At 40.8% G+C, this 17,887-nt stretch overlaps 1 protein-coding gene across 1 annotated transcript in view; it reads right to left on the reverse strand.

Moving 5' to 3' along the window:
- MUC6 (mucin 6, oligomeric mucus/gel-forming) overlaps positions 1 to 17,036 on the reverse strand; it is a 58,531-nt gene extending 41,495 nt beyond the window's left edge. Inside the window, exon 1 of the mRNA XM_075065833.1 lies at positions 17,015 to 17,036. Coding sequence (XP_074921934.1) covers positions 17,015 to 17,036 — 22 coding nt within the window. The remainder of the gene's footprint in view (positions 1 to 17,014) is intronic.
- Positions 17,037 to 17,887: the final 851 nt, after the last annotated feature.

A 17,887-nucleotide genomic window follows, 5' to 3' on the forward strand; every position in this document is an offset into this window, starting at 1 on the left:
TTGATCTTTCAGTTCAAAATGACTTTGTACAAAATTTCCTATAATTTTATTTAAAAAAAGTCAAAACATTTAAAAATGCTTGAAATCAAAACAAAACATTTCAACCCAAAATTACTTTTTAAAACATTTTGATTCACCACGTATTTTTTAAAATTTCATGTTTAGTTTGACCTGAAACATTTTTTTTAATTGTCAGCAAACTGAAAAATCCATTATTTGTGCTGCTCTGCGCAGGAGCCTGGACCCTTCTATATTCTGTCTCAGGAGACTGACAGCACTTCCAGCAGTATAGTGCCTCCAATGTTGTCATTGCTTCAATGTATAGAGCGATTTTGATGTATAAAATCAAAGTGGTCAGGGAAGGCCATTAAAAATTAAATATTCACTGTCCCAGATACCTTCAGAAATGTGGTATCTTCACTTGGACTAGAGGGTACCACAATCACTGCCTGGGAGCAAATGCTGAATTTTTAATGATATCCACTGTATTAATATTACTACAAATGTATTAATTAGCTAATATTAGTAAAGCACTTAGAACATATAAAGTGCTAAGGCCTAGATCCCAAAGGGATTTAGGCAACTTATCAGCCTAATCAAGTGAGGAACAGCCAAACCAAAGAATTCAGAAAATTGACATTTTTTATATATATACTGAGTTTTAAGGCAAGTTAAACAGTTACATATTAAATAAGAACCATAAGTCCACAAGAAGTGCTTGTGATTTGATTTAAATCCATCACATTATTCACCCTTTCCCACTCTGTAGTAAAACACAATGCCAGAAAATGTAGTATTATGGGTGACACCCAAACTGTGGTATCCCTAATAACGCCTCAGGAAGCTGCCTTATGGCCATGGCAATTTACCAAGCTCAACAGTCACTTTAGGAGTGTGTTGCTATGGTAACCATGGTGTAGTGAAGCAACAGCAGGACTGCAGCAGTTAAGGCTGGTTCTGACAGCAGGGCTGCAGGGAGTCTCCCTCCCTGCATTGACACCAGTACGGCAGGAGGGAACTCCCTGCATGGCCCAAGGGCCCAAGACACCGTGGGGGATGCTGGAGTTGTCCTGGCCTGGCAGAGCAGAGACCCCATCCTGGACTGCAAAGAGGAGAATGAGTACCTGGCTATGGGGAAGGCCACCATGCTACTGAACGATTCGTTTCTGGGGATGGTTCCCACACTCCTGGCTGGTAGGGTTGCCAGATCTCCAGGAATTAAAGACTAATCTTTAATTAAAGATTATGTCATGATGAAACTTCCAGGAATACATCCAATCAAAACTGGCAACCGTACTGGCTGATGAGTGCGGGAGTGGGGCCATGACACTGGATCCCTGCAGGCACAACTTGGTCCTGGTGGGGCAGAACTGAGACCCCTGGGCAGGACTGCAAGGAGGAGGACAAATACTGGTATTTGTGAGATTTTGTGGTATATGTACTTCACCTGCCACAAAAGTCACTGGCTGCCACTGCAACCAAGCCCAGTTTGAGGCATCAGTGCTAACCACAAGAACCCTATTTAGTTGCCACCTAATACTGTAAGTACCTAAACTCACTCTGTGCCTGCATTTTTACTGTAAAAGCTCCCTAAGCACTTAGCATGTGCACTGCTGCCTCACTCTATGGGTATGTGTACATATGGACAAAAATCCCATGGCAGGCCCGAGTCATTTGACTTTGGCTCATGGGACCCAGGCTCTGGGGCTGAAAAATTGTCTTTAGACATTTGGGCTCAGGTTGGAGGCTGAACTCTGGGACCCTGCAAGTTACTATTTCTTTGTAGGCAAACCTGCAGTCCGAATTCATAAAGGTAGTGTTTTACATGAGCTCCTTGATGCAGGGACTTTCTTACTACGTGTTTTGTTCAGTGCTTTGTACAAGCGGTCCCTGATCCAAATTGGAGCTGACTGGGCACAACCTCATCTTAAATGTGTAATAACAGGCAAAGTATTTACCTCTTTTCAGAAGCTCCTTCTGCCTGTAGAGAAATTGATGGGATATATAACTCCCTTCAAGCCCTATGAAAGCAAAAGGTATAGATAAGTCATCATCACAAGACAAAACAGATATGCAGCATCAGTTTTTAAAAGCTCCTTCCTGTCCTTTGATTTACTGTGCTCATCACTGTCGTACAGATAACAGTTACTGTGCTTGTGTCAATGCATGCGCAGCTTGTAATGAACTGCTTCTCTTCAACTGGTAGGAAGGTACTTTAAGTGGCAAGAGCAAAGAGCATCCCACAGAAGCCACACATCACTCTGTTGTGCCTTTTACATGTTGCACAACATACATAGTATGAAGAAACAACCCAAAAGTTTGCTAATCATATATAACGTACAAGGCCTAGCTATATGTATACACAGCTGTTCTGCAGAGTTCTGGTGGCTTCTGAAACACAAAAGACACTGATGGCCACTAGAGAGCTCATTAACTGTTTAAAAAGATATTACCCAGTTCCTATACAGTGCACCCTCAGTGCTTGATTGAGTGTGATGAAACAGTTGGCACTGTGAGTAGTGAGTAGAGAGGATGGCTGAGGTGCTCTCTCCTGTTTTTATATGGGCTGACGTTGAGGCCTATCTGTGTTTAAAATAGCTTTGATTCTCAGGCTTCAGCCTTTGTCTCCCTTAAGCAGAATTTGATTTAAATAGATAGGCAGCTAACGAAAAGAGGCATTCCCACTAGTGCTTATTGGAGAGAAAAGCTTGAATACTCAAGTGTTTCTTGGAAGAGCAAAGATGGTAGGAGGGACAGATGACTGTGAACAATTCTCTGCTATGGCATCTTTTATGAGCAGGAACAATTTAAATATTGAATGACTCAACTTTCTGCATGGTCTCATGGCCACATATGATATAGTGTTTTCTGGCATTTTTACAGAAGTGAGGCATGTGGAAGGGATCCTGATACTTCAATCAAATTAAGCCCAGTTGAATCTTATTTTTGAAGAGCCTCATTGCACATAGAGGAGTTACTGCAGCATCTGCAGCAGCCAGATTTGGTATTTCCCCAGGTGTTGGTGTGTGATGCTGAGACAGGAGAGGAAAGAAAGAAAGCTAACAAGATGATTCTCTTCTTACATTTTGTAAAGCTGTAGAAAATCCGGAGAGAACCAGGGCAGCCAAACTGGATTACAAGTAAATGTATTTTAAATACACAAACTCCTCATTTGAAGAGAGATGAGACAAGATAATCTTCTGGTTAAGGCAATGAGCTGCAACTAAGGAGATCATGGTTCAATTCCTATGGCTGTGGCAAATTACCTAATCTCCCTGTCTCAGTTTCCCACTGGGATAGTACTTATCACACATGCTGTTGTGAGGATAAATTCAGTTATGTTTGTGAGAGCTAAGATACTACAGTGATGATAGCTATCTATGGGAAGTCCCCTAAACAGATTGGAAATTACGGAAGTGATGGAAATCTATCTACCAACAATGCCTTCTTCACAACCTATGACAACATCAGAGGTGTGTTGTCTTACAGAGGAAACAAGTAACTACAGAGTTCAAAATAAATGAAATTTCGTAACCTTAGGGCTTGTGTGTATGAACACATAGTTTGCAGCAACCTGAAGTGTAAATCTACCCTACAATAGCCAGCTGTACACTAAGTGTCTGTGAGGACCTTGATGTCATGCACTAAATGTTCCTGAGTGCACTTTAATCTACAATTTGTTCTGTGTGGGGTAGATCAAAGTACACAAAGGAACTTCTAGTGCACAGCAGCAGGGTTCACATGGATCCTTAGTGCGTGAGAAGGTTAGTGTGGGGTAGATTTACACTAGCTTGCTGCTAACTAAGAATTCATATAGCCAAACCCTGAGAGTCAGTAATGGTAATAATGTAACAATTTTTTGTTGTCTTCAAGTGATGAGAGAAAAACTTTGTGGAACTACTTCACTAGTCACTCGACCACCAGCTGCCAGTCACCTCACCAGGCAATCAGCACTTTTAGTTCCACAATGGTCTGAGATAGCTAATATCAGAGCATGACAGACTATACCTGTATACCCTCAGAGCCTGGGCTTGGCCAAGGCTGGTCTCAGCTTCTGGCATAATTTAAAACAGAATAGGCCACTGGTTGCTCTTAATTTTGCCATCTTGAAATAATCCCTATGAGTTGTTATGCATGTCAGGTATTTACAGAGGACAATGTGCTCCAGTTATCTCCTCTTCTGCCCCTGGTATGTTCCCAGTGTGTCCGTTATAATGAGGAGCAAAAAGAGAGGAACACATAATTAGATAAGAAGGCTGTATGGCAAGTGAGGTTTCATTGTTCAGATCCAATGTGGTGGCTGAACTTTCCAAGTCTTTTGTATGCAGTCATTTGTTTGTTATGAATCCACTGAAGGTGGGTGAAAAGTTCCACAGTTGCTACAACTAAATCACAGGCTGTGAAACCTGAGTAACTCCCATCTCTATTCACAGAAGTTGATGCCTTTTGTAGATATTTGCTAAGTAGGACTTGAGAGAGAGCCTTAAATCATCACTTGAAAGGCAGACTCATCTAGTGAGCCTGATGTAAAACATGAGGGCTATGCTTTTGAGCCCCAAAAGTGCTAATCTTTTAGCTCAGAATAGATAGTGTGCTGATTTTTAATACTGTCACAGTTCAAGCATGCCAAACAGCTTCAAAATGCTAAGGCTATGCTACTCTTACTTTGTTTCAGGGAGCAGAATAACTAAATTGAATAAATAGTATTGAGTAAAGGAACATGCAAATATAAGAGATAATTAAGTACATTAAATTTGCACTAACTTTTTTGTTCCAAAAATTTCTGCTCTTCAAAATATGGATTCTTATACTGAAAGCCTCTAGTCCAGACTTGATCCTGTCAGACTTAAACTACGCAAATGATTATAATACAGTAATTTTGCTTACCAGACACATTCACCCTTCCTTGTCTAGCTCTAAAAAGATTTAGTGAGAACATCCTGGTAATTTTATTAACTAAAATGCACCTCGTGTGCAGTCCTATGTAAGAGCTCAGTGGGAATTTTCCATCAAAAAATGGAAATTTTCCATGTGAAAAATTGAATGTTGCCAGAAATTTATTTTCATTTGGGAAAATTGAAATGAAAAATTTGGGGTTTTGAGCTGACTCAGAACTTTCTGTTGACTTTTTGAACTTCTTCAAACTGCTATTAAACTGCATTTCCCTATCAATGCATTGTTTTGTGGGAGTTGTACTTTGGGCCTTTATTTTCTCCTGTGCCCTGGGTTTCCTGGAGGACTAAATCTTCCCATAGTGCAATGTGGATTTTCTTCTAAGCTGCTTGGTGTATTGTGAGGGTCACATGACTCTGGGTGTATTATGGGAGACGTAGTCCAGCCAGGGAGCCTGGCTCATTGGGGATCACCAGGGCATTGGATTCCCAAACTACAGTTCCCATGAGGCCATGCACCACTATGTGAAAATGCAGTTTAATATTGAACTGACTTGAAAAACCACGCTTCTATTTTGGGAATGTCAGAATGTTTCATTTTAATTAAAATGTTGAAATGAAATTGTTTGATATTTCTATATCAAAATTTTTCAGAATTTCTGGAGTGTGAAAATTTTTGCAATTTCAACTTTTTTGTCGCAATTTGGGGTGAAAACCTTTGTTAGAATTTCCCATGAGATGGACATTTCAAATTTTGCTCAGTATTAGTTGTGTCATTTTAAAACCACTTACATTCCTACAAAATGTCATTGCTTCAAAGGAATTTTGCCATGTTCCACTGCAGCATGGAACTTCAGCAAAACATAGCAGAGAAGGGGTTAATATACCAGGTAATATATTATCTACACACCTCCTGTAAGGGTACGTCTACACTGCACGATTATTTCGAATTAGCTTAAACCGATATTACAAAACAGATCTAATAAAATCAGTTTAGCGCGTCCACAGTGGGATCCTGAAATCGATTGTTTGCGTCCATGGTCCAAAGCTACCATCGATTTCAGGAGCGGTGCACTGTGGGTAGCTGTTCCTCAGCTATCCCATAGTTCCCACTTCCGTGTTGAGAGCACAGTGCCTGATGGGGCAGAAAACATTTCCCCGGGTGGTGCTGGGTACAGCCTCACCCCTCCCTTTGTGAAGGCAGCAGACAACCCTTTGGCGCCTTTTTCGCGGAGTGCATTGAGCAAACGCCATAGCACAGCAATCTTTCCCTTTTTTTTTTCACGTGGTGGTGGGGGGAAATAAACTGAGGAGCTGTTCCCTGAACCACGCCAGACACTGTGTTTGAACCTACAGACATTGGGAGCTCAGCCAAGAATGCAAATAATTTTCAGAGACTGCTGTGGACTGTGGGATAGCTGGAGTCCTCAGTACCCCCTCCCTCCCTTCATGAGCGTCCATTTGAGTCTCTGGCTTCCCGTTACGCTTGTCACACAGCGCTGTGTATCCTGGAGTTTTTTATTCAAACGCTTTGGCATTTCGTGTTCTGTAACGGAGCTGCATACAACAGATTTGTCTCCCCATACAGCGATCAGACCTAGTATCTCCCGTACGGTCTATGCTGGAGCTCTTTTTCGATTTCAGACTGCATCGCCAGCCGTGCTGATCAGAGCTCCACGCTGGGCAAGCAGGAAATGTAATTCAAAAGTTCGCGGGGCTTTTCCTGTTTACCTGCCCGCTGCATCCGAGTTCAGATTGCTGTCCAGAGCGGTCAGTGCTGCACTCTGGGATGCCGCCCGGAGGCCAATAACGTCGATTTCCGTCCACATGAACCCTAATCCGAGTTATCACTATCGAATTTAGCGCTACTCCTCTCGTTTGGGAGGAGTTCCGAAATCGATTTAAGGAGCCGTTTAACTCGATATTAATGACGACGTCGTGTGAACGGATACAGCGTTAAATCGGTATATCGGCCATTAAACCGATTTAAAGTCGCAGTGTAGACCTGGCTTCACATTTGCATTAATGGGAGCTTATCCTCCCATTAAAAGTAAAAAGACTCTTAAATTTGTAATCAAGCTTAGAATCTGTTTTTTTAAATTTGTTTTTACTGACACTTTTTTTAAGATGGTAGATATACACATAGATTTATAAATGAAACAGTATTTTTTTTGGTACAGCATTGTTAATAATAAAACATGTTTTGGAGAAGTATATATAAAATAACATACACATTTACAAGTGTGAATGTATGTTGTGAAATTACTAATGGGTAGGTAGACAAGCAGAAGTTGTAGAAATTTGTTTGCTGTGGCTAACTGTGTGATGGGTTGGGGTATGCTCTGTATTGATACTTTTAACTCTGGAGAAGCAGATAGGAGGGTTAAAATAAATAACCAAAAAATATAAGATGAATTTGCATGATGATAATTAAAGATAATGCCAACACTCAACTTGTACCTGCAATGGTAATAATCTAATCTAACTACAATATGTTCACCATTATTTTTAGTCAGTCTGAAGTAATTAAATTACTTTTATCTCTTTCTCAACTAGGTGCCAGCATAGTATGACTACCTCTATGGGAGTACCTAGCTATGCACATCGTTATAGTAAGTACTGTATAAGTACACAATATCTCTTTAGGATCCAAGGCTGGCTAAGTCTACTGTGACAGTCAAACTAAGTAAGCCACAATTAAATATCAGTAAAATAGGAGCCCCTATATCAGGATATAGTTAAAACTAACCGTCTTAATCCAGTTTGCATTATCAGTCATGTTTGCTATATAAAGCTAATGTACACTTATTTGAGTTGGCTCCGGAACAAGTAACCAAGACTCAAGATTTCCGAGAGCTTTTTTACCATATACGCACTGTAACAATGAATATTTAAATTTAAAATTAGAGATGGGCGTAAGCTGCAAAATTTGGATATAGATTTGAAACTCCCAGAGTTCAGGGGAGGGAGATTGGATCTAGGGAGTTTGGTTTAGTCCATTATGCAGATAAGGGCTAGTCATGCAGTTTGGATCCAGATTATGAAACTCTGAAAACTCCAAACCAAAGATCGGGGCGTTCAGCTCACAAGTTTAGGTGCAGATTCGTATCCACTTAAAATTATTATGTTTTAAAGACTTGTTTGAAATAACTAATTCAGCATTTTCTTTTGTGATCCCAACTGAACAATGTGAATATTATGTCTAAAATGTACAATTGTTAAATCCTTCATCCAAAACATGGCTGCTTGTCAGGGAATGATTCTGGGAACAGCTAATATTTGTATTGGTAGTGCAGCACACATTCTATCTATTTATTGGGTACTTATATGGGTCATATCATGGTAATAGCTGAGTGCCTCACAAACTTTAATGTATTTATCATGGAATCATAGAATTATAGAATATCAGGGTTGGAAGGAACCTCAGGAGGTCATCTAGTCCACCTCCCTGCTCAAAGCAGGACCAATCGCCAACTAAATCATCCCAGCCAGGGCTTTGTCAAGCCTGACCTTAAAAAGCTCTAAGGAAGGAGATTCCCCACCACCTCCCTAGGTTACACAGGCCAGTGCTTTACCACCCTCCTAGTGACAAAGTTTTTCCTAATATCCAACCTAAATCTCCCCCACTGCAACTTGAGACCATTACAACACACCTCTGAGGTAGGACAGTGTTACTATCCCCATTTTACGGACAGAGAACTGAGAATATGTCTATACAAACATTTAGTTTGTGGTATGCTGTGGTGTGAATCTACCCCACATTAGCTTGCCACAGACCTACTGTCCCTGGGCGCAGAGGGCTAGTGTGGGGTATGTTCACACCCAGTTTGCTGTGAACTAAATGTTTGTGTAGACAAGCCCTGAGGCCCAAATATATGTCTGTACTACAATGGGGATGTGTGATTGCAGCACCCAAACTAGCTCACTCAGAATGGCAGTGAAGCCATGGCAGCACGGACAGTGGTATGGGCTAGCTGCCTAAGTATGTACCAATGCTCTGGGGTGGGCTTGTTCCTGGGTGGCTAGCTCATGCCATTGTCTGTGTTGCCATGGCATTGCTGCTATTTTTAGCAAGTTAGCTTGATCAGAGCTAGCTCTGGTATGCCTATATATGCTACAATGGCACCTCCCAATTGCAGGGTAGACATATGCAGGGAGGCTAAGTGACTTGCCCACGGTCACACAGGAAATCTGTGGAGGAGCAGGGTTCAACAGTAAATTCTCAATTTACTGTGACTGTGTGGGTTAACATTTAAACATAACATGTGATTACAGGCAAAATATGCAAAAATGACACTCAACATCTTACTCAACATTTCTGTTTCCTGTGTGTCTGAGTCTAGCTGTGTGCTTCACAGGCAAAACAAGATTTACTCCTCTTAGCACTGCAAAGCCAATGGAGCTATGGAAGAACAACCTAGGCTCTAGTTTGCTTCATGCTTCCTTAGTGTACTTACCCCTTAATGTCTCTTTTAAAAAATGTGCATTTAGTATTCATGAAAGGTGCTACATTTGATAGGCCTGGGGTCATAGATATACAATCATAGAGTGGCAGGCCAGAATGGGCCACCAGCTCATCTAGTCAGAACTCCTGTATATCATAGACCATCAAAACTCCCCAATGCCAAGCCCAACAACCACAGTTAGACCAAAGTATTACAGCCCACAGAAAACTAAACAATTGTGTGCTATGGACAGAGAACAGGAAGGACTGAGGTGCATCAAAGCCTGAGGCCCCTACAGTGGCAGGGAATTGATTAAATGAGATATACCCAGATGATCCTAGCAAGTGACTTAAGTCCTATAGTTTTCTATATTAGACGTACAACTGCACTGTTCCATCAGTGTGCCTCAAACTTTGACCAGAAGGGTTTATCTTTAGAGGTAAGAAAGTTCAGCCTCCATATTTATTCATTCCTTGGTCCTTCTCCAGTGACTATCAACAAGGATATTAACTGTAGGACTTGACCACTAGGAACTACATTGAAACTACCACTTAAGCTAACCAAATAGCAGTGGTAGTAGCTTTTGGCTACTATCCATCTGGGCTCGTTATAAACAATGACAGTGATAAGGGCTCTGTACTATCCCTAAGCTATCATTTAGGTTCTGATTACAGAATCTTTATTACCGGTGGTTAGGTGAGAAAAAAAAAAACAGTTTGATTTTTCACATTCTAGGTTGATTATGCAGGGATGTCAATTAGATAAATAATTTTTTTACTTCAAAATGGCATGAATTTGATCTGGATGTGAGTGACACTGAGCAAATATGGAACCCCACTATATAATTTTATAGATACCTTTACTTTTATTAAAACTGCACTTTAGGCCTCCTTGATGATGGCTTATTTCAGAACTCAAATCTAATACTTGATACCGTGTTGATAAGTAACTTGGAATATGGCACCTGAATTAGATTTAGGATTCAGGGGCCATATACTGATCTTGGTTACAATGGTGTTAATGAAGTCAACAGAGATATTGTGGGATTTATACCTGTATAACTGAGATAAAAAAGTGGCCCGTGGAGTTTACATAAGGCTTTAATTGTTCATATTTTTCTTTCGTCAGTTACAGTACAAATCTCTGATTTAAGAATAATATGTACTGTTACTGGATTAGTATTATATGGGCCATTAAGTGTGGTAAACACAATACAAAAGAAATAAATATAGCTTTGTTCAAACTAAGCTAAATAAATTATGCGTTTTAACAGCTTGGACCATGTGCTTGAAACATTTTTGGCAGCCTTCAGAGCAATTGTAATAGCTGATAATTATGGAGCAGACATAGAACAAATAGAAGAAAAGGAAACCACAGTCTAAAACAACACACAAATTAATCACAAAGTAAAGAAGGCCCTCAAATAATCTAGTGCAAGTGCTTGCAGGAAAAAGAGGCACATTACAGAGTCAACATATTTGCTTTTCAACCTAAAAATAAATAAATAAATAATCGATGACATCCAAAAAGGTTGGACCAGAAAGGAGTGGGAGGGTAGATCCCTTAATAAAACATAAATCGATTAGTTTTATATAAAGAGCTAGAAAAACACATTGAGAGATTTCATTTGAGGATTTTATAGATTTGAACAATCTCCTACATTTCAAGCATGGAAGTCCTCTTTTAAAGAATGGGTTTAATCAAGAAAAAATATGCCCTTTCTCTGACACATATTGAAGACCTGATGCACTGTTCTTAACAGGCGCAATTCTACAGAGGGTACATAGGCAGGTTTCCCACTAGCATCAATGTGAGCGCTGCATGTAGAGCTACTGCAGGATGGAGACCCTTTGTGTTTGCAAACACAATATACAATTTACCATTGGCCAGTGAAGGTTCTATGTTTTTGAGGGATATGACATAATTCACTTACTATATACCATGCAGTGAATGATCCACCAAGAGCCTCACTAACCAGAAATTCCAAATAGAGAGAATAGGGAGGGAAAAAAATAATTTAAAATTGCTCTATAGGGTCGTATTTTCAGTCAATGGTTTGTAAAATATGTAGTTGCATATTTTAAACTTCTGATGGAAAAAACATAAATGGAAATGATTGTAATTCCACTGAGATGGGGAAAAAGTCTGCATCCCATGTACTGTTAGTATAATGGAATCTTCTAACATCACACACTGCAGTCTCCCCTTGTTTCATTATATACCTATTTCCCTTTGAATAACACTTAGTCAAACATCCATCCAAAGAAATCTCATGTCTAGCTAGAGATCTTAGACTTACCTGTGCAGTGTAGAAAACTGCAGGAAATTAGTAGTAGTAGTGCCAAAAGCATGGTGTTTGCCTTGAGTGAAGAGTTTCTTTTTACAGGGCTCTCCGCCCCTACCTGCTCAAAAGGGGCAGTGCTGCTGCTGCCACCTTCAAAGCTTGCCTTTTCAAGCTTGGATGCTTTATATATAGAATGGCAAAGCCCTCCCTCATTCCCATGGACTTCAGAAATTGCAACAGCTGGCAAAGTGGAGTAATCGCCAAACAGGATCTTTCACCTTATCAGGCTCAATACACCTAAATGCAGACTTATAAAAGAAGAAAAGAAAAAAAAAGAAAACACAAAACTCCTCCAGTTCATTATCATTTTCCAAGAGCAGTTTAATGGATGTTTTGCAACAGTTCAAACACATTTAACACTATTTACTGAATAAATTTGGTATCACGTCCAAAAGAAATGCAGATCAGTAGTGCGTAAATTGTGATAGGATCTGATAAGGAGAAGAGTAACTTTGGGACCAATACCCGAACTGGGAATAAGAAGTGGGATGAACTGGAATGGGGAGGGGGAAGTAGGGAGAGAGATGCTAAAGTATGAGCGAACAGTACAGATCTCAAACCTTCTGATTAACTCTTCTTTTTCTCTTATAACTGTCTCATTCATCTTTTCCTTGATTGACCTTTCAAGCAAAATGGTGAGAAACTTTTCTTCAGTAGAAGTGATAGTATTTGTTTCCTCTTGAGGGATGGGGAAAATTACATCTCAGCTCTGGACATCCTACTTTCATTTGCACTGACACGTTAGTTTCCATACTGGGCTATCCCATTATCACACTGTTTAGTATCCCTCTAGAAGTAATCCCTTCAGCCAGAGTTGAGGCATGTTAAGTGGATCAAGGTGGTAGCTTGTAGCATTGCTGCTACCTTTGTACCAATGCTGTGTAGAGAGGATGTCAGTCCTCATGGTAGTTGATGTGGCATCTTTATCTGAGACAAAAAGGCGTGGAATTAAGCTACAGATGTTCTTCCAATATGATAACAATAAGATATATTAAAAAGATGCCTTTCCCTGTGAAAATAACATGTTTATGGGTCACTTCTCCATATGCATTCTCTTTGGATTCTATTTTTTACATATGGTCCACCCTCTTTGTACAGCCTATCACATGCCTGGGTTTCTGTCACTCTGCCCTTCCTAGCTTTTCCTCCTAGCTAAATGAGTACACCTTCAGTGGCTCCTCATATTGTTCCCAACTCCATCTCTGTTGCCAAGCAGACTGGTGGGCACAAGCAGTGCAGGAATTATTTTTAGTGGAATATTGTTGCTCAGATTGTCTCCATATCTCCCCTCCATTCCTTACATTTGTGCACCACTCACGTTCAGTGATATTTTGTTAGCATTTAAAAAAGAGAGAGTAGGTATCCTGGCCTTGAAATCTGTTTAAGCTGTTTTTCATGTTGCTGTTCATTCACAAATGCACACAACTGCTGTCATCTTCTGTGAAGGCTCTTGTCTTTTGGCTGAGCACAGGGTTAGACTCCGTGATAAAGTGTGGAGTATGTGTAGGTCCACTTGAGATGCATCCACACTGATACGCTTACTATGGGTAGTTCAGGAGCACAGATAACCTACATTTTGTGCTTTAAGCATAATATCAGAAGTTCTGTTTCACTTTCCTCTGAAGCATGGGACATAGGTGCCAGGATAATCAGGGTATAGCTCTCTAAATTAAGTATCTGCCATTACAGGGTCCTTGGGCATTGGTGCACCTCAGTCTCTCCTGTTCTCTGCCTGTGGCATACAATAGTTTAGTCTCCTGAGAGTAATAATATCTTGATCTAATTCTGGTTCTTGGGCTTGGTGTTGAGGTGGCTGGATATATAGGAGATCAGACTAGCTGATCTGATAGGGCCTTCTGACCTTAACCTCTGTGGCAAAGTCGTGCCTTCCTAAACCTTGGAGACACTGTTCCCTATCCTTCACTAGCAGGTACCTATGGGTACTTATTTTCAGTGTGTCTGGACCCAAGCAAATCTGGGCAGATTTATAGTATTGATGCAAAACCAAGTGTTTTCTGGTTGTTTGGTTTTTTACATTTATTTTTTCATGAATAGGAAAGATATAAACTAAAATAAAAGTCAATAGGAAGAAAATTTTAGAATACCTCAGTAAGAAAATAAATATTTAAGTGAGGGGTGAAAGTCCTGAAGCCTGATCTTATAAAGATACTGCTAGAAGTGGTTGGAAATTGTTTTAGCAAAAAAATTTTCCTTTTAATTGAAAAACTGGTTTATTTATTTCAGCAACTGAAAACCAAAATATTTCTGGCCAAAAATCTAAAATTTTCAGCTGAAAATTTTCTGGGTGTGGGTTTTCAACAAAAAAATAAAAAACTTTCTGCGGAAATTTCCTTTAGGTCAAAAATCTAATTTTCCATAGAATTTTTTTGGATAGAAAGTTGTTGATCAGTCACTAATACTGATGACTAGCAACTCACCTGGCTTCAGTTAGAGTTGTGAGTACTCAGCACATTTAAAAATCTGACCCATGATTTCTTTAGTGACAAGATTTGAATGATGTTTTTCCTGTATGAGTGTCTTTAAATTTTGACTATCATTGACTGTTCTTAATGTTAGACATTGTATGCCAACATAATAAATATTAAAATGCTTATAAGATCTCTCTTTTCTGAGCTATCTAGCTGTTTCATAAATCTTCCTTTAAATATTCCAGATTTTTTGGAACTTTTATTCCAGTATGTTTATCTTTTAATCCTTCCTGTAGTCCTAAAAGCTTGTAATTTAATCAGTTCCTCTCCCTCCCCCTTTTTTTTAAAAAGTTTAAATGAGAGAATATAAATTTAGGCCATGATTTTCAAAAAGTAATTCATAATGTTGAGTGTTTCTATTTTTGGGTCCTAAACTTGAGATACATTAAAGGGACCTGATTTCAAAAAGTGACTGCTCAGTACTCTCTGAAAAAGTTGGGTCTTTTTAAGGGGTGTCAAATTGAACACCCAAAATCACAAGTCACTCTTGAAATATTGACCATACTGATAAAATATTAAGTCCTCAGAACAACTTGAACTACAAAAAAAAAAAAAGGTTAATTAAGCCAATACTACATTTCTATTACAGTGCTTCATGCTAGCATGTAATACATGAAATATTATGAAGAATTAGTTCCTAAATTCTTATTAATGCACCAAAATCTAGAAAGTTCATTTTCTCTTCTTTTAGAATTTAATCACTCAATCACTCAGTTGCATTCTTTATTAACTTATCTACTGAATTATTGATATTTTCGAAATATGAGTCTTCCTTCTCCTTGACTGAGTTAATGACAACAACCTAGCATCATTGTTGTCAAATAGGTATTTTTTCTTTGAATGATTGCACATGTCCATTCCACCCAGTGCACAATTGTCAGAGACTTTTCCATCAGTGTTCCTAGGAATGGCACATGTGCCCTCTGTTGCCTCATGCTGCTGCACCATGATATGAAGGATGGAGTCGCCCATAATGGTAAGTTCCTTCTTGCCACCCATGATAGTTGTTGGAGCATATGTTCTCGCTAGTGCAAGATATGCCTTCTATTTGTATATAGTTTGCACCCATTTTAGTAGTTTTTAGTGTTGGTTAGTTATAAATTTTCTTTTTAAGAGTTTTCAGACACTTTAATTCTCATTCCTGGGTACTGACATTGGTGCTGGGGAATGCCTCAGTCACCAGAGTTTAAACTGTACCACTTCTGCAGGAAGCCAGTGCTAGTGATGACCTGCACTGCCTGAAGTGTCTTGGGGAGACTTCTGTCAGGGATCAGTGTCAAATTTGCAGAAACTTTTAAGTCTAGAACCAAGAAAGAAAGGCAAGAAGGGGTTTGGTCGACTCTGCTATGCTAGGAGGTGATAAGGCTGTTGGATTTCTGCATCGCTATTTTTATCCACCTCAAAGCCTCTCACCTTCCTGGAGTTCACAATACTCTGGCAGACTGGTGAAGCAGATCATTCATGAGTCACTATGAGTGAGGCTTAGGTTTCTGCTGATGGTGGCAGCACTGCACCCAACTTTGGAGCCTCTCCGCTTGGAGTGGGCAGCATATAAATCTGTGTCCATTACAAGTGTTCCTTCTGCTTTGACTGAGCCTTCAGGCCAATCACCCTCGCTGATACTGAGGAAGACGCACCGGAAAGTATCTAAAGACTCAGCATCTGAGAGATCAAGATTCTCAGCACTGAAGCCCAGTAAGAACAAGGGCAGTGGGGTGCACTTGAAGCAGAGGACCTCTTTGAGGCAGTCGTCAGTCCAACAGGGTCCATTGACTCCAGCACCAGCCACGGTCCCATTGAGACTGGCCCTGAAGTGGCATCTACTTCAACAGTACAGCCCTTGATGTCTCAACAGCAAGGATTATTCTGGGACTGTCTATGAAGGCTTTTACAGTGGCATGGGAACTGCTAAATCTCTTGGTGCCAGTTTCCTTGGTGGCCCAGGAGTCTTTGCACCCTGCACCAGCACCTATTTTGCTTGTGCCAACCCATAGTCTGGTTCTCGGGGCACCTCCAGCCTCTCAAGTACTTCTCCAAGTGGTGACATCTAGAGGAAAGTAGGCCGTGATCTCCCCCTTTCCTTCATCCCAGTGCGGTGAAGTGGATTCCTTGTTGGACTCAGAGGTTTGCTCTTACATCTCATGGCCACATCACATACAGCCATATCCCTTGCTCGACACCTTTCAACCCAACCATATGGCCAGTTTGGACACTGTAGGCTCGGCAGCTTGGGCCAAAGCATTGGTCATTACGATGTGTAAATGTTCCTGGCTTCAGACATCCGATCTCCCTGAAGAAGTCCAACAGACCATATAAGACCTGCCCTTTGAGGGTCCATCACTTTTTTCTGTGCACACCGATAAGAAGCAGCAAATCTTAAGCACTTGAGGGTAATGCTCAAATGTTGGGCATCTTTTTCTGAAGAGGAAGCAGTTTTGTCCTCAGCAGCCTCACCAGTATCCTACTTTCATGCCTTGCATCCAGGATCTAATCAGAAAAAAGGCAGAAGTTACAGGAGAAGACCACTCTCTCCTTCTTCTACCACAGCTACTAGTTTATCCAGGCAGCCTGGGAGTTCCAAGCAAGCATTCTGCTGTGTTGATTGAGGACAACCTACCAGTTTCCAGAGTGCCAGCCACTCCTAACCTGCTTGTTGCCAACTGACTATCTCAGGGGTTGGCAACCACTAGCATACGGCTTGCCACGGTAAGCACCCTGGCAGGCTCAGCCAGTTTGTTTACCTGCCGCGTTGGCAGGTTTGGCGGACCGCAGCTCCCACTAGTTGTGGTTCACCGTCCCAGGCCAATAGGGATGGTAGGAAGCTGCGGCCAGCACATCACTTGCCCGCAGTGCTTCCCGCCGCCATGCTTACCCTGGCGAGCCACGTGCCAGAGGTTGCCGACCCCTGGACTATCTCTTTATCCGAGTGCTTGTTTGTACATCACTACCCAGGAATGTTCTGTAGGAGGTAAGTCTGTCCTCCAAGTGGAAGCCATAGAGGAAGCCATTTCTGTTTCTGAGAGGGAAGGGATTTTACTCTCACTACTTCCTAATCTTGAAAGCAAGAGGGGGGTGTCAGGCCTATTTGAGACCTAAGAAAGGTCAACAAATTCCTGAAGGAAATAAACTTCCAGATGGTCACTCTGGCTTCAGTTATCCCATCCATAGACCTTGAGGTTTGGTATGCTCCCTTCAACTTAGAAGATGTGCATTTCCATGTGGCAATACATCAGAGCCACAGGAAATTCTTCAGGTTCGTGGTCAACAAATCCCACTGCAGTTTATATTATTACCATTTGGACTGTCTGTAGCCCCTCGTATATTCCAGATCTGGCTATTACTAGGCAAAGAGAGTACTCAGCTCCTCATGAATGACCTGTTTCACTAGTCTGCCAGAGTACTGTGAACTCTGGGAAGATGAGAGGCTTTGAGATGGATAGAAATAGCAATACAGAAATCCCACAGGTTCATCACCTCTTGGCATAGAAGAGTCAACCAGGTCCCTCTTTCCCTGTTCACATAGGACAAGGCTGCTGTATTGTCTGTTAGTACTAGCAGATCTTACTCTTTGATAAGGGAAGGGATGGCCAGACAAGCTAGATGGATGTCCCCCATTTTTCTGGCATTTATATGCAGAGTCAAATCATGGACAGACCACAAACCTTGAGTCTGCAGGGATCCAAGGTAAGCTCCCCAATGAGGATAGAAACATCTGTA

This window comes from Chelonoidis abingdonii, chromosome 4, assembly GCF_003597395.2.
Source record: "Chelonoidis abingdonii isolate Lonesome George chromosome 4, CheloAbing_2.0, whole genome shotgun sequence".
Classification (NCBI taxonomy): Eukaryota; Metazoa; Chordata; order Testudines; family Testudinidae; genus Chelonoidis; species Chelonoidis abingdonii.